This window comes from Drosophila hydei, unplaced genomic scaffold (assembly GCF_003285905.1).
Source record: "Drosophila hydei strain 15085-1641.00,03,60 unplaced genomic scaffold, DhydRS2 tig00000232-arrow-arrow-pilon, whole genome shotgun sequence".
NCBI lineage: Eukaryota > Metazoa > Arthropoda > Insecta > Diptera > Drosophilidae > Drosophila > Drosophila hydei.
In genome coordinates, this window is record NW_022045690.1 from 367,600 (window position 1) to 384,912 (window position 17,313).

The window sequence follows — 17,313 nt, forward strand, 5'->3', positions numbered from 1 at the left end:
GTACCTTATATGCATTTATTTCTATATAAGCAGCTTTATTAATTTTTCTACGTATTTCCTCAAATTTTCTATCTTAATATAATAATCTTAATAATTAGCTAACAGTTGAAGGAAGCCTCATTCTGAAGGATTTTCACTCTCGCAACAATTTTGAATAGTTCATTTAGCAGACAGGAGAAAATCATTCATTTTTTGTGGTTCTCTGAACTGCATATATATATATATATATATATATATATATATATATATATATATATATATATATATATATACTGAACAAATTATTAGAAAAAAGAAAAAAAATATATATATATCTATATAAATATATAGATGTTTTTTTCTGATGATTTGTTCAGTGTTGCAAATCTGTTTTAAACAAATTTCAAATTTGTAAATCAGATTTGCTACAGGGTAGTCGTTGGTCGTCTTTAATTTTGCTGTTGCTCCTGAAGGAGAGGGAAAAATAATCAAAATTCTTAGAAAAACTATGTTAGATTTAGTAAGCTTTCGCATTAGGCACGCTGCACTGTAGTTTGAAAGTATTTCCAAGAAATACACTAAGTGAAATTAATACCAAGAATGATTTTGGCTAGTTAAACGCTGCTCCAGTAACTGAAGATAAACTCTGATTAGAAGTTTCTCCATCTGATTGAAAATATTTTGATATGCCACTTCGCTAAGGTTAGGTAAGAGTAGGACAGTTAAAGCTAACATTTACCTGAGAAATGCAAAAATATATGGGCAATTGCCGCCCGGTTGGCTCGTTAATAGAGAGCATTTCATAGTCGGGCGCTGCATGGCACTAGGATTTTGCAAAAAGCTCTTAAAGTGTGCCTCGTGTGCTCTGTGGAGCTCTTAAAAGGCGAACAATATTCATTAGTCTGCATGCTTGGTCTGGTATAGCACGCCGTAAAGTGCTTGGCCAGCCAATCCCGAGGCAGTGCCGTCGACCGTTTGCCATCTCGCTCGACGGCTCAACCGGCGGACACTTATTAGCGTCGAGTACATCAATCATCGGCTTGTTTTAATTTTAAAAAATCGCACGCTGTTCAGCGCATCGTGACGTCGGGCGGGGGTTGTGCCCAAGTTTTAGCACTTAATTAAATGCCAAACCGAGCGACCGAGCGACAGACGTCCGCCCACCCGTTGGGCAACGCGTCGACGTTGCATAAAATCCCGCCCACTGTGCGACATGTGCTGCTATCTCTTTCCAGCGCAAGCTCGCCTCTGCAGGCGTGTGCGTGCATGGGAAATTTCCGAGTCGTAAGGAAATTATTGTAGTATGCTTAAAGAGCGCCATTTTCTTTTGTTCACTTCAATTCTCTCTCTCTCTCTCGCTCTCTCTCCTTCCTCTCCCTTCGCTCAAGCTTTTCCCTTGTGGATGGGGTTGGCAGAAGAAACTGTAGTGGGTAAATGGGCAGCTCTCTCTTTCTCTCTCTCTCGCTCTCTCTCTCTATCTGCAGGCAGAAATATGCTTATGCTGCGCACAAGATTGATCTGTTTAATAAGCAGCCTTAAAATTCTTATTATTAAAAGTGTAAGCCAGTTTTAATCCGCTTTTACATCCGCCATGAAAATATTTGTATACAAATTCGTTGAGCCAGCCACCTGAAGCCCATCAAAATTATGAACTTAGCCCTGCTGCTGGCAGCCGCCAGGTGTTTTCCCTATAAAAAATGGTGAATACAAAATAATTACATTTTCTTGGGCTATCTTCAAAGAACATGTTAACATTTATTATTTTAATTATTAATTTATTTTGCTCATAGTTTAAGTAGAATGCGTGCAGCCTATGTATACTATATTCTAATATTTTTATTTATTTTATAAATTTATTTATTTTCTTTAATTGATATAGAAATATGTATTTGTAATAATTTTATACTAAATATTTTTATTTATTTTACAAACATATTTACGCGTTATTTAGTTTTATATTTTAGTTGTTTAATTTAAGTTTTATTTTATTTATAAATATTTATCTATATGTATTTTTCACCTTTAATTTGTATATTTTTGCTTATTATAAAAATATATGTCTACTCTTATATTACTTTGTATTTTTTTGCTTAATTTATTTACGGTTTTAGCGTTTGCCGTTCCAGAAATCGATATGCAAACAATTTCAGTTACTTAAATTTGGTCACCCTAAATATATCTCAGAAAATAATATGTGCTCAAACCTTAAGGCCGTATCCAAGTTCTTATTGGAAACTGTTTTGTATATTTGTCTTATTGGCATATATTTTGTAGCTTCTAAAATATAGGAAAATATTGTGATATATAAAAAATAATTTAATATATTAAGGTTACTTAAAAAATCAAGAAGTTCAGGTTTAAAAACAAAATTATTTAAACCCTAAAAATAACAAAAAATTGCGTAAATTTTTATAGCAATTTTTTATATTGACTATGTTGAGCTACAAAGCTGAGCATCAATCTTGAGCAACAATGTTGCAGCAACAATGCTTTAGCAGTTGATTGGATTTCCAATTTGTATTGCCTACTTTTAGCTGCTCGAAATTGAGCAGCAGCTGCAACGTGTGAATATGAGAAATATTATAAAAATCATAGATACGACAGATAGTAAAGATGGTACAAATTAGGATATATATGCATAAGCTATACCGCATGTATGTTATAAACACGAGAGCTTTAAGTCGAGCTGTAACAGCTGTTTGTAAGTTCTCGTACCTGCAAACTATGCGCACAGGTTGTAAATTATCAAGGCATTGCTGAGCTTATCCTTGAAGGCCTGAAAGCTCTGAGTAAAAGCTAGTCTACAAGCCTTAAATTTAATTTCCCCAACTGTGGATTTCGTTTGGTAGCCAGTATGACAGCTTGACATAAAATGAGTTTCGTTAAACCTACTTTAGTTAAAAACCAAAAAGGACGATTGCATTCATTTAGCCGAGACACATTCGCTCTTAACTACCCGCCTCTCTTTTAACGATAGGAATATGAAAATTCCCATTTAACGATAGATTTCTCTTTTGACGAAAGCCACATTTACCCGTTTAGCACATAGTGAAGACACAAACCAATTAGCTGAACTAACTGCCGAAATGCCAAGCTTTGCTTAAGGGACAGTTTCGCGAGCTTTTAAGGCTTAGCGGTTTTATGAAATGAAAGCTCGCTCTTAAATTGGGAGAAAGGGAAAAAACGATAAGTCCATATTGATCTAAATGCACTTTAACAGTCGTAGAGTCTCTGACATCGTTAAGAATTATGGGAAGAATCTATCTGAGACGCAGAATCGCTCTTGGAATATTGATACAGTTTATTCAAAAATGAAAAAAGAAAAAATAAACAATTTTTGCTTCGTTTGCACAATGAAATTTTTGTTTATTATTTTGCCGCATTCGACTATTTTCTATTATTATTTTTACACATTTACTTTTTTGTTTTCGCACACATAAAATTTGGTTTACTTAAAACTAAATTATTTTTATGGTTTCATTATAAACTTTTGTTAGCCATTCACTTTAATTTTAATTTTCATTTCCATTTTCATTTTTATCGGGCCATTTTACTTTAGTTTACACACAATGCAGTCGTTAGTTTTTAATGCGCTTTAATGCTATTCAAAAAAAACATTATTACATTACGTATACATACATACATAGATGTATGTATTGTACATACATGCACATGCATGTGTGCATATATTTGTTTATCAATTTATTTAGACAGTTTTTATTGTAACATCTAATAAAAATTGTAATAGTATTTGTTTCTTTTGTTTATTTTTCCATATACTTGAAGTATGCTTTGCGTTGTTTTACAAAAAAAATTACTTTACAAAAAAACTATAGCATATATAGATGTATATATACTTTATATATATATATATATATATATATATATATATATATATATATATATATATTTTTTTTTTTTTTAATATATCCAAGTGGCTTAACTAGTTAGACAATTACGAGTAAAATACTTGTAATATCAATTTTATTGTAGTAAAATCGCTAAATCTTTATTTACTTTCATCTTTCGCTTTAGACTTATGTATATACACAATTTGGCTAAGAATCGTATCGACTTAGGCTAAAAGAAGAATCGATATCTTAATATATACGCCTGTATGCATGTAAGTATGTATGTCAACTCAATAGCCAAAGCTAGGCTTTCATTTCAGCTGAAGTTAAACTTTATTGAAATTACATTAGCCATGAGTAATCGGGCTTAAAGATGCTTAACAAACACACTCAGATTTAAGAATAAAATAGAGTTAAAAGCTTTAGAGACTAGGGCATCCGTTGAACAAAGCAATTAAGAGAGCTCTTGTCGGGTGTGCCCGACGCGCACATGCCCTGCAGCAGCACATGCCGCGCTGCTGTTCCAAGAGTCATTTTAGCTTATATCTGTACATGCATAAACAAAATCACACGCACACATATACACATGTAATTATTTGTAGACTAGATACAAAATGTTAAGAAATAAAAATGTAATATTAAATATAAAAAAACAAATAAAATTTATTAAAACTAAATTTCTTCCCCATTGGGACTCGAACTCGCGCCTCTTCCTGCCTAAACAGTGGACCCTTTAGTCGCCACCTCAACGTGCGCCGCCAAGCAGCAGCACACACGAATACAATAAAATAGTCATTGTAATTCTATTTATAGAATTCTATAAATAGCTCACCCATTTGCATGACTGTGTGTGTGTGTGTGTTAAGATGTATAGAGCAAACGCTTGACCAAGCATTTTCTCGAATAACTTTTGTGTTACTTAACGGATTTTGATGAGATTGTCAACACTGAAAAGTAGTGTTCCAGTGCACATATTGACATGTGTTTAAAAAGTCAAATTTCTCTGTAGTATGGCAATATATGCAATCAAAGTTTAACTGAAGAAAAAATTGAATGGAAAGTTCGGCGAAAAAGGCGAACATGAGCTTGATCTAGATTTTTATTGATGTGAGCATGAGCAGTTAAACCTTCATTCGGCATTTCAAGCCTCCGGATATACGGACATGCCTTAGTTGACTTGGCTGTTGACTTTATTGCATTAATTATTTATATATATATATATATATATAAATATTAATATATATACATGCATAAATTGCTTATATAGTACATATTATATATATATCTACGCATGTATAAAAGCAAACAAAAGTCTGGTCAACAAGGTAAGAGGAAAGAAGTTATCAATTTGAATTCATTATCGCCGGCTTTTGGCCCTCTTGTCTCAGCGCATTCAACCGAAAGTGAGTTGTATAAAAAAGAGAAAAGTGAACAATTCAATATAATGAACCGGCATGTTTTTGGGTTGAAATGTATTTTCCATGACGGAAGAATCATTTATGCACGGCCAACGGGTTTCGTGTTATTCTTGCCACCAACTTTGAAGAGAATTTTCATATTTTTAATGAGTTTTGCGGTTTCCGGAGAATAAAAATTTTAATTTGATACTGGGCTCTTGTAATGTGTCCAACTGTCACTGGCTTTGAGCTGGGTCATCTTTTATGTGCATCTACAAGTTGTCGCCTCCATGGCTTGGCTGCTGCTGCTGCTGCTGCTCCCTTCGCCGTTGCTTTCAGTGTTGGCATTGACTTTGGCCAAGCGTCTAACCGTTTGTAACCAGCCTTTAATCCTGCTAATGACTCCCGCTTCAAATTGCAAGGCTGCATGACAAGCGCATCATGTGAAGAGTAATGAGTGGTTTTTGCCATTGCCATTGCCATTGTCAGAGCCCCACTCTCTGACCGCTTGACAATCGGCTGTCCCGTGTCTCCTATTTTACTCTTCTGCTCATCATCATTGCCCGTGTCGCACTTGCTCATTCAATTCAATCAATCAAATTGCTTGGCATTTTTAGCTTAGTACTACTCCCCATGCCGCCCACGCCTCCCACTCTGCCTGCATGCGTCAGTCCGTTCCAAATATTCAAAACTTTCGCTTGCTTAAAGCAGAATACAAAATGTGATTGAAACGAAAATAAATAAAAAAGAAACTGAATCAATCTGCATATAAAGCAATCAATGCTTAAAGAACGTAATTCGATTGATTAATCATTTATTCTAAATACTAGGAAAGTGCTAGATGGCTCAGTCTGTGATTGATCAATCATTCATTCAGCACGTAAAGATGGTAATCAAGTGGATCATTCATTGATTGATCAATATAGATGCTATACAAAGAGAGTCAACAAGTAGATCAAGAAACTAGTCCATCTTTGTCAGTCAAATCATAAATTTTATATTTTTTGAAGAAAATCAACAAATTGTTTCAACACCAACTGTAAATATCAAGAAGTTGCTTAGATGAAACAAGCATGGATTGATCAATCACTGATTTATCATGTGAAATAAGCAATAATTGATTATATGTATACAAAAAAAAAGCAAGCAAGTCAACTATTGATTTTAAAGGCCAAGAAATTACTCAAATGTTTCATTCTCTGATTGATCAATCACCGACTCGACATATAAAGAAACTGCAGAAGCGCATCAATCATTGATTTGATATATAAGAGAAGTAAACGTACATAAATCATTGATTCTTCATGCAGATTCCTCATGATGATCAACCACTGATTGATCAATCATTCATTCATACAGGGAAAACATATAGAATATCAAAATTTAAGTTTTAAGTTCTCTTTTGTTACACCCAAAACTTTTTGCTTAATCTTAAAGTTCTTAAATATATTATTATGTCTGTTGACTATTTATACCTTGAACTGTAAGTTAGTAAACCTTGTAGATATAATCTAGGTATTTATATCTGTAGTTGCCAAATCTAATTAAAATAAAGACATTTTTATTTACATTTATTGTTTGAAATACTTAAGAACTCCATTGACTTCTTGGAAAATGAAATAAGAAATGATATTCGAAATTGTGAAAACGTGTTGAGATTACAAAAGCGAAACTGTTTGGCGAAATCGAATGTTGGAACACGTTCAACTGGAAGTTTTTATGTACTTTTCGGGTTCAATTGGAGCAGAACGAAAGAAGGAGAAAAAAGCATCGAACGCCAACGCAATATGGTGACCGTGCTAATTGTGAGTTGACAGTTTTCCACGCCAGATGGGAGTGAAAAGCGGAAAAACGTGCAAAGAGACGCAGCTAAGGAAGGGAGAGCAGGACGCGCTCCACTCGAACGCCGGTCGAGCGGTTGGACCAGTGTCAAAGATGATTGTGCGTCAAAAAATGAATTCAGAACGCAGTCAGATAATCAAATTGACGTTGAAATATTTGAGTATGTCCATTTAACAGTGTGCGTCTCACAGGGCACTTGTCCTGGTCAGGGGTGCGTGAAGGAGAGAGGGCGAGTAGTTGGAGGGAGGTGGGTTGGGTGGGTGGTAAAAACAATTTAATAAAATGATTAAAGCAGCTCGAAAGCGAGGGTCACAACGAGCGTGCGACGAATGTGCTTAAAATCACTTAAAAACTATTTTCACGCAAATTGCTTCAGTGCCATTTGCTAGGTGGAAGGTGAAGCGAGAGGGAGCGAAAGGGAGAGGGAGAGTAAATGGGGTAACTTGCTGCTGGTTGCACGTGCACGTGATGGATGGACTGTGTCTGACCCACTCGTTGGCAACATTCCCCGTCTCCCTGTCACGTTCGTCATGCATGTAAATGAAGAAGTTCCCGGATAGAGCGCATGAAAGCCGCAAGTAAAGCAACAGGATTCTGACTGCCCTGGGGCAGGTGGCAGGGGGCAGCGACTGCTGCCGAGCCAATGTCGCGCATATTGGACCAAGCTGCAAAACGCAACTGACAATGTCCAAATGCTGCTCAACGTTGTGTTGTCCAGCGCTCGAGTCGTGAACGCTGTTGTCGTTGTCGTTGTCCTTTGGCAAATGTTGTTGTCAAGCGTCTGCTTAGTGTCTGCACGTATAGTCGAACATGGGTCTGAACAGCAGCGGCTATTTGGCTAAATATGCATATAGACATGTACAAGAATTTTGGCCAAGCGCTCGCTCTGCGCTCGAGTGCATTCTGTGTTTCTGCTCTCGACTGCGCTGCGAAACAGCAAAGAGGCTGCGCTTAGATAAAGATAAATTTAAAAAAGAGAGAAGAGAAACCCCCGAAAAAAAACCAGGCAAGGCAAATTAACATTACCTGGCTTTAAAGCCGAAAATACATCTGAATGCGACATTGTGTTTCGGCCGGAAAAGTGGCGTTTGCGTTTGCTATTCGTTTGCCTGATTGCGCCACGCCGTCTCCATGTCCGCGTTCATGTTCGTGTCCGTGTCCGTGTCCGAGTCCGAGTCCGAGTCCGTATCCGTGTCTGTGTCCGTGTGCATGTCCGTGTCGTGTCAACGGCGTCGCTGTTGCTGCGGTTAATATGCCAGCCGTTGTTCCATGCTTCTGTTCCTTGTTGTTATTGTTGTTGCTGTGGCTGCTGCACATTGCAGTTGCAGTTGCTGTTGTTGCAGTTGTTGCTGTTGTTGCTGTTGTTGCTGATTGGCGTGCAATCCTTAAATGTCAATGGGACGTCATGATAATCACGTCTGGCGCTGAATTCCGTATGTCAATGAACACTTTCGACTCCTCATTCTTCTGCTGCTTGCCGACGCCGCTGCCGACGCCGCCGCCAACGCCGCTGCCGCCGCTTACTTTGCTGGGCAGCATCGTTTGACCCTGCAGCTGGGCGTGGCCCTTCGGCAGTCGCGCAGCAACGCTCGGAGCTTGTTGCTGTTGCTGTTGCTGTTGCTGCATCTGCATCTGCATCTGGTGCTGCAGTTGCTGCTGATGTTGGTGCGCTGGATGTGGATGATGTGTGCGCTGCTGCTGCTGCTGCTGGTGCTGATGATGATGATGGCAGATCTCTTGCGGCTTGACGGTGGAGGCCACTATTACGCCATAATGCGACCGTTGGCCGCTGCCGACGCCGCTGTGCCGCTCCTCCAGCTCGATGGACTCGTGTTGTGATGGCGCACGTGGCAGGTGCATCTGACTGCGACGCGTCAGTGTGCCCAGATGTGCTGCTGCTGACGGCGGCGGCGGCGTGGTCGCCGGCAGCGATGGCGACACGGCCATCAGGCCCGGCGCCGCAGCCTGCTCATAGCCGAATGTGGAAAAGAAACGCGCCGGCGGCGGTGGCATAACAGCGCCAGCTACGCTGCCACCGCCCAGCGATGATGAACCGGACTTTTGTCTCATTAGCGTGGCAACGGCGCTGGGGCTGTTCGCAAACAGCGACTCCCTGTGGGGCGAAGGTAAGCAAAGAGAAGTGAAATATTTCAATATTTGTCTTTCATGCTCCTTAAATAAACCCACGCCCACGCGCTTAATCAGAGAGTCTGCTCCGAGCTCCGGTTCCATCATCAGCCATATGGTCCCCTCTTTGGGGCGCTGCACAAACTGCGAATGTTATTTTTACTGTCAATGTGCCTTTTTCATTCTCAGTGCCTGACACTGTCACTGTTATACTATGCTTCGATGTCACTGTTGTGCGGTCACTGTTGTACAGTCACTGTTATTCAGTCACTGTTATACAGTCACTATTATGCAGTCAAAGTTATAAGTCAGTGCTATATTGACAGTCATTGCTATACAGTCACTGTAATACAATCACTGTAATGCAGTCACTGTTATACAGTCAAAGTGATACAATCACTGTTATACTGTAACTGTTATACAGTCACTTTTACACAGTCCTTGTTATACAGTAACTGTTACACGGTCACTGTTATACAGTCACTGTTATACAGTCACTGATATACAGTCACTGTTATACAGTCACTGTTATACACATACTGTTATACAGACCCTCTTAAATTGCAACTATTATAGTCTACATTAAAAACTGTCACTGTTATACTGTCACAGTTATAGTCTCACTTTCATCTTGCCTGTTGTATAGTCTCATGGGAAGCAGTTGTTATACTGTTACTGTGGTCTACTCATAATACTACGAATGTAGTATTATACTAGTGTCACTGTGATACTGTCACTATCTTCGCATAGAGCAAGGCACATCTCCGCCGTGCGTTCTTGCGTCATGTTTGTGATTGTTAGGCCCCCGCTGCACCCTCTCCGTGCGTCTCTCACATGGGTGCTCTGACTCAGCTGTGTACAAATGGTTCTAGACCAATGAAGATGCATGCAAATATAAATATTTGCATCGATTTGTGTTGTACAAGCATCAGGCGCTGTGTTTCCGGGTCTTGTGCACGTTGTCCTTCCCCTCTTTTCCCAGTCTGACAAAGCTATTTCGATACTACGCACTATGAGCTCGGTCGCATCTTTCCATCATAAGCCGCATCATGAAAACATTTTCATTGTTTTTGCTGTTTGCTCATCGTTGACTTTGCAATTTGTATGATAGCTTGGGCGCGTCTAGTGTGCTGCACATATGCTGATGATGATGACCGGCACGCCCATATACATGCATGCATACATACTTGTATGTATGTCTACATATATTTGTGTTGGCAAATCCCCCATAAAATTTACCTCGTTTGACAGCCCATATCACAGGCATTAACCGGTGCGGTCGCTATCGCCGCCTTTGTCATCAACTCGTGCGTTGCCGTCGTTGCTGACGACGATTCGCCATCGTCGCCATCGATGCCGCCGCACAGGCTTGTTTGGGTCATGTCTGGATTCCGGCGTAGTATGCTGTGCTCCTTCTCTTTAAAGTCAGCCTTGCTCGACTGCGTCGATATGGGCACAGCCTCGCGATAGTAACGATTCGAAACGTCATCGAGTATTTGCAGTGACGTCTGCGAATGCTTCTGTCTGCAACGAGTCAAGCGAAAAGTTCAAATCAATCAAAGGCGAAATCAAAACTCAAAGCCAAATCAGCTAATGACAGAATCAGTTAAGATGCGGTTCGGCTCAAATGCACTTGGGAATGTATCCAGGCAAATTTACATATATTGATTGCATTTTTACAGAGAAACTAAATATGAATATGATTCCGTAAAAAATGTTATTTAAGCTAGATATAATACATATTCATATCTAGTCTTCAAATTTATTCAATTTTCTAGAAGAAAAACTTTAAATTAAACCTGCAAAGCATTTGAGGCACTCAGTCGCTGCCTTAAACAGTGGCCTCTGCTTGGCAGAAAGCTGGCTATAATCCTCGAATATTAAATTTACTCACCTTGATATGTTCTCGCGTGAACGCGCCTTGGAATTGCGGCCCATCTCGTCCAGCTTGCTCTCCTTGGACTCGCGTATGTGCTCCTGCAATGATTAAGAAATGGCAGAGAAATGGCCACAGAAACCAAAAATGTGCATGAGAGAGAGAGCGAGCAACGAGAGTGATAGCGATATATATTTATATATATATATATATATATATATATATATATATATATGTATATGTATACTTGTATGTATATTCAGCCAATATTCAAGTATAATAAACGTAATAATAAATATTTTCAATTAATTTTGCGGGCACTGAATGTTTGGACAGGACAACGAGCGAGTGGGCGGACGGCGGCCACAAAACAAAGCCTGTTAGAGTGGAGGAGCTGCCATTGGTGGCAACTGTCCTCTTTCAAGTGTATGCAACAGCAGCAGCAGCAGTGCGATGCGTTGCATGTAGCGTGCACTGGGGCGTATGCGTAATATTAATTTTCAGTGGTTTCATGCTGGCAACTTCAACTGTCAGCCGGACAGCGAGGCAGCAATTAAGCCGTCGCCACCTGATACCCGATGCCAGACAGACGATGCCGCCCACTGAGAAGCTGGCTCAAGTTAACCCACAGTCGAAGTCATTAATACGCCGATTGTGCACAAGGAGTCACAAGGAGCGCCAACACTTGAGCGTGCATAAAAAGCAGCATAAATACGCAAATACGACATAATAATGAAAGCAGCAGAACGGAAGAGCAGCGAATGGGAGGGCATGGAGCAGATAGGAACAGATAGGATGCATAGCTGCATAGCACAAAGCAGAATTGAATGAATGAAGCAGCACAAGCAGCAGTACTAGTTGGGGTCAGACAGGTCGGCCAGCTGACCCCACTGTAGCTGGATACACGCTCAGTTAGAAAATCTTTGAGCTCCTTGCTTAAATTGCCGCATTGTGGCCGCTGGTTCAACCGCACCTCAAACTGCATTTATTATCAAATACGCAAATCAAGAATTTGATCCATTTTCAGTTTTTTCATTTTTCCGCTGTTTACTATACAATATTTTGATTTGCATATCCATTTCCATTTCCATTTCCATTTCCATTTAGTGTTCATCATTTTAAGCCGTTTGCCACTACATCTTCAATTATAGCAACAACCGACGGGCACAAAATATATAAGCGGCTATTTGCTATTGAGTGTAGCCGAGGATTAAATATGGAAAAGCACTGCTTCTTCTTGCTTTTGTTTTTTTTTTTTTCAATATTAGGTTAATGAACCCTTACGAGCTTACGAACCCTTTTAGTAGAACTAATACCTAAGTAATTGGTTTACGTTTTGTTTCCTATAACATTTGCATTCGCTCAATTTACTTTTTCTTATCGTCGTAATTGGGTATTTGTTAGAGGGTATTATCATTTGATGATATGACTTTTTTATTACTTCAGTGTTTACTTTAGTATTTATGCTTGGCATTGCTATAAATACTCTGACTTCACTAGCCCAAAGAGGGCTTACTAGTTGCGTATTGAGTGCAGAATTATTGCTAGCTAAAGACCCTGCAGTTGGCTATTGGTCTCAAAGCCTCTTGCTAGACTTGAAATACCCTACAAATCTCTAAGCTACAGAGACCTGCTTGATAGACTCAAAATTGCTCACAAGTAGCAATAGCAAATCTAAGCTTGATAGACTTAAGATACCCTACAAATCTCATTAGCAAATCTCAACTTGATAGACTTGTAATCCCCGCTTGCTAGGCTGCAGCAGGGTATTTAGCAAATCTCAACTTACTTTTACTTTTAGTCGGCGTATACTTAATGCGTATACTTAATTTGACAAGGAAAGAAAGAATTTTCTGTTCTATTTTGTATTGTTTATTTATTCATTTTCTTTTTTGATAAATGTTAACTATTCAGTTTGGAATTATCCGCTACAGCAATACGTAAATAGGAATAATTATGACACAATGGTATGTTTGATTGTTAATTGCGCCTTCATATGATGTCTTATATTCACTTGGTATATATAATACTATATATATAGTTATATATATATATATTTGAATTTCATAGGATTATATGAATGTCACTTAACTAAATGCAGATCGAAGTTCATTCATTAAACCAAAAAAGACTTTAAAAACTTACGTAAAGAAATGGAAATAGATTTTGGCAACTTTTTTTTTGATTGATTGACTGACAGATTGATCGTGAAAAAGATAAATAAAATTTTCAACGAGACCTAGAATTTCTTTAAAGGGCAAAAAATACATTTGAAGTGAAAATCGAATGGGCTTAAAAATAATTGTGCTTCGCTGCTTGTAAATGCCAGGGAAAGCCAATTGAGAGTTTTGGGGGGTGGGGGGTGGGTGGCGGCGAGTGCTCGGGGTGAAGGTGAGGGCAATGAGAATTCGATTGAGAATGAGAACGACTGGCAGCAACCTGTTTCACAAACACAAAGACAAAGGCTGTCAGCTCAGCGAATTGTTTTGTGTGATAGAAACCAATAAAGGGAAGGGAACGGAAATTCGAACCGAATAATGACATGTGTATGTGTGTGTGTGTGTGCGTCGAATTGAATTTTGTGATTTGTTGTGCAATAGCTAAGAATATCCAGAAGGCAGCGACCACGCCCACGTTGCTGGCTACCCTCGGCTTAGATGATTTTATGAAAGAACTTCAAGCCGCGTTTGGCCTTTGGCTTCGCTTTGGTTGCCTCCAAATGCTGCAGTTGCAGTTGCTGCATCTGCAGCGGCGCTGGCGGTGGCGGCGGTGTCAGCTGTGGCAGTATCGTGTCCATTTCAGTGGACGTTGATGAGCAGGCGGTGCCTGTGGGTGTGCTGCACTGCAGCGAACTGGTATACGAGTTGCTGGAGCTGGGCAGCTCTAGGCGGGCGCCAGTTAAGGCCATGCAATGGCCGGCGACTAGCACGAATTCATCGTCTTCGGGCACGGTAGCGCTGTCGCTGTCACAGCTAAAGCCAATGCCATCGTCGTATTCATCGTCTTCCTCCTCCTCGTCGTCGTCCTCCTCCTCCTGCTCCGCCTCGTGCATTTCCTCCATCTTCCCCTCTGGCGCCAGCTGTTCGGGTAGCTGCTCCGCTTGCTCTGGTTTATAGTGACAGCCATTGTCGTAGGCCAGCCTCTGCTGCGGCCCATTGTTGCCGGGGCAATCGTAATCGTAATCACAATCGTAATCGCACTCGTATTCGACCCTCACTGGTGCCACCTGTTGCTGGTGAGCCTCATAGTTGCATTCTTGACTGCTATTGCTGCCGTTGCTTCTGTTGCTGTTGCTGTTGCTGTTGCTGTTGCTGTTGCTTGGCTCCAGGTGATTGTAATCCTGATTAGCATATTGCTGCTGCAGTTGGTCCAGCTGTTTGCGCTGCTCGTTCTCGAAACTGTATGCGAAATCGCATAGAAAATCGTTTTGTAATCCCACGAAAATGGCGCTCTTTGGAGCACCCAGGACAAAGGAATCAATGTGATAGACGCTATCACGCAGCGCTGGAACATCCTGTGGATAGAACATATAGAAAAGAAGAACAGAAAGAGACAGAGAGAGAGAGAGAGAGAGAGAGAGAGAGAGAAAGAAAGAGAGAGAGAGAGAGACAGACAGTGTGTAGAGAAGATGTTGTGAGAGAGATAGACAGTGTGTCGTAGGAAGTAGAAGAGAGACAGAGAGAGAGAGAAAGTGAGAGACATACAACACTATCGAAATAGACACAAGAGCAAGAGTTGAGAGCGAAATACACCGAAAGTTGTGCCACTCTATGTGTACGTGTGTGTGAGACGATGCCAGTGAAAGATATAGAGATAGAGATACAGAGACAGAGTAGCAAGCGATAGGTTGCAGGAAATTGTGGCAAGGCTAAAAGTGCATCATGCATGACGACTCTACAGCTCTACAGCAACAGCAGCAAGCACATTAATGACAGCCATCATAAGGATGCTTGCCACAAAATACTAAAAGCCAAGCAGAGCAACGAGTTGAGAAAGAAACCCACGACAATTCGCACCGACCGCAAAGACCAGACAAAACTCCTATGCCAAATGCTATGAAATCCACCTAAAAAACTACCACAAAAATATAAAAACGAAAAATATAATATTTATATATATATATATGTAAGATACTTTGCCCTATACGTATGTATGTGAGATGCGACAAACAGAAAGCGAGCGACCATAACATAATAATGAACGAGCAAGAAAATTATAAAGATAACGACGCAGCGAAGCTGAAATGTGCATTTTGGGATCTCTCTGTGAAACTAGAATTGGTATAAGTGTGTAAAAGGAGCGAGACGGAGCTTGGGGTGACAGAAAGTAGAGCTAACAGGGAAAGCAACTGTTCTATGCTACACTAGACTAAGCCTGATTAGAGGTGATATCGATACTTATCGATAGTATAGTTATACACTGTTATGGCATCGAAAGTTGTTATCGATATTTATCTACATATTGTTATAGAAATTAATGGTAAACTACACTATGTCGGATTGAAGGTGCTATCGATACTTATCGATATTGTAGTTATACACTGTTATGGCATAGAAAGTTGTTATCGATATTTATCTACATATTGTTATAGAAATGAATAGTAAGCTAAAGTATGTCGGATTGAAGGTGCTATCGATACTTATCGATAGTATAGTTATACACTGTTATGGCATAGAAAGTTGTTATCGATATTCATTCTATATATTGTTATAAAAATGAATAGTAAACTAAGCTATGTCGGATTGAAGGTGCCATCGATACTTATCGATATTATAATTATACAATGTTATGGCATACAAAGTTATTATCGATATTTATCTACATATTGTTATAGAAATGAATAGTAAGCTAAACTATGTCGGATTAAAGGTGCTATCGATACTTATCGATATATTTGTTATAACAATGAATTCTACATTTTTCAGTCTCTTATTAAATTCTTATTGAATTGGAATACTTGAAAGACATTAAGCATTACTATTTCGTATTTATACATATATTTATGATCTCTCTACTTTCAAGTAGAATATACCTCTCAGTTCAGTTCACACACGTACAGGGTATATAACTCACAAAAAAAGCAAATAGAAATCCAATAATAGTTATTCTTCACTAGCTCAAAATAATATCCTTCAACTGTTAAGCAGCTACCATATCAACGGAAGCTATCACTATACATCCTTACAACACACACACACACACACACGCATACACATGGACTTGGATAATGCCAATGTGCACTCCATATACATGTGCATCGTATTGCTGAGCATATTTTGCGCCCATCTATTGATTGGCTTCGGCTTCGGCTTTGGCTTTGCCTGCACCTGGCATATTCTCTGCCTTTACCTTTGCCTTAGCCACGATGCCAGAAGGCATTTAGCTGACATTTAAAAGAAAAACTTCATAGTCTGCGCAAGGTAATCGTCTTAGCAGCGAGCCAAGATAAACGCCCGCCAGCTTATAAATTTTTTAATTAAAGCATACAAAAATTAAAAATCGGGCTTAAAAAAATATCATATGGGAAAGGCATAAATTTAATATAATATTTTTTCTGCTTGAAATAAATGTGAGCTACAAAATGTTTCTCAATAAGGTTTGTCTGCCATGTTGCTATATACATTCATATGTACATACATATACACATATAAATATATATTTGTAATATGTAATTTGTTTTATATTTGTGAGATTCGTTTAATTAATGGGAAACTTTGGCATTGAGCTGCAGATGGAGTCTGCAATGCTTGTACAATGCTACACACTCACACACACACACAACTCGTTCGTACACAAAAGCGACAGACGTGATACATTGAGCTCTGGGCTCAGGCGATGATGGACGTCATTGTCCTTGGGCAACAGCTCGTTGAGCATTTTGTTTGCTTTGTTCATATTTAACTTGACTTCAAGAGCACTTGAAATTCAAGCACGTAGTGTGAATTGCATTTAAATGCTTTAAACCCACTCAATAAAGCCAATTTGTTTTTCTGGCAATTAAGTATGAGATAAATTCCAGATCATATTTCACATACCGCAATACCATTATAAGTTTCTAAAATGAAATTCGATTTAAAAATTCATTTCTTTCTCTCTCACTCTCTCTCTCTCTCTCTCGCTGCTTTCACTTCGAGCAGCCGTAGCTGAGAGGTCTCTTTCCTTGGACCTTAAACTGCATCATTGACTGTTATTGCCATTTTATTCCATTTGCAACTTAAATTGTTGCATTGCCACAAGTCCG

General features: G+C 39.3%; 1 protein-coding gene across 2 annotated transcripts in view; it reads right to left on the minus strand.

Moving 5' to 3' along the window:
* Positions 1–6,773: 6,773 nt before the first annotated feature.
* Positions 6,774–17,313, minus strand: part of LOC111597490 (neuropilin and tolloid-like protein 2) — a 68,224-nt gene continuing 57,684 nt past the window's right edge. Inside the window, exons 10-12 of one of the 2 annotated variants that reach the window (XM_023312249.2) lie at positions 11,091–11,173; positions 10,436–10,720; positions 6,774–9,182 (exon numbers count right to left, since the gene is read on the minus strand). In XM_023312249.2, the coding sequence (XP_023168017.1) occupies positions 8,462–9,182; positions 10,436–10,720; positions 11,091–11,173 (1,089 nt within the window). In that variant the 3' untranslated portion in view covers positions 6,774–8,461. Of the gene's footprint in view, positions 9,183–10,435; positions 10,721–11,090; positions 11,174–17,313 lie in introns of those variants that run through there. The other variant, XM_023312266.2, reaches the window with a different exon arrangement.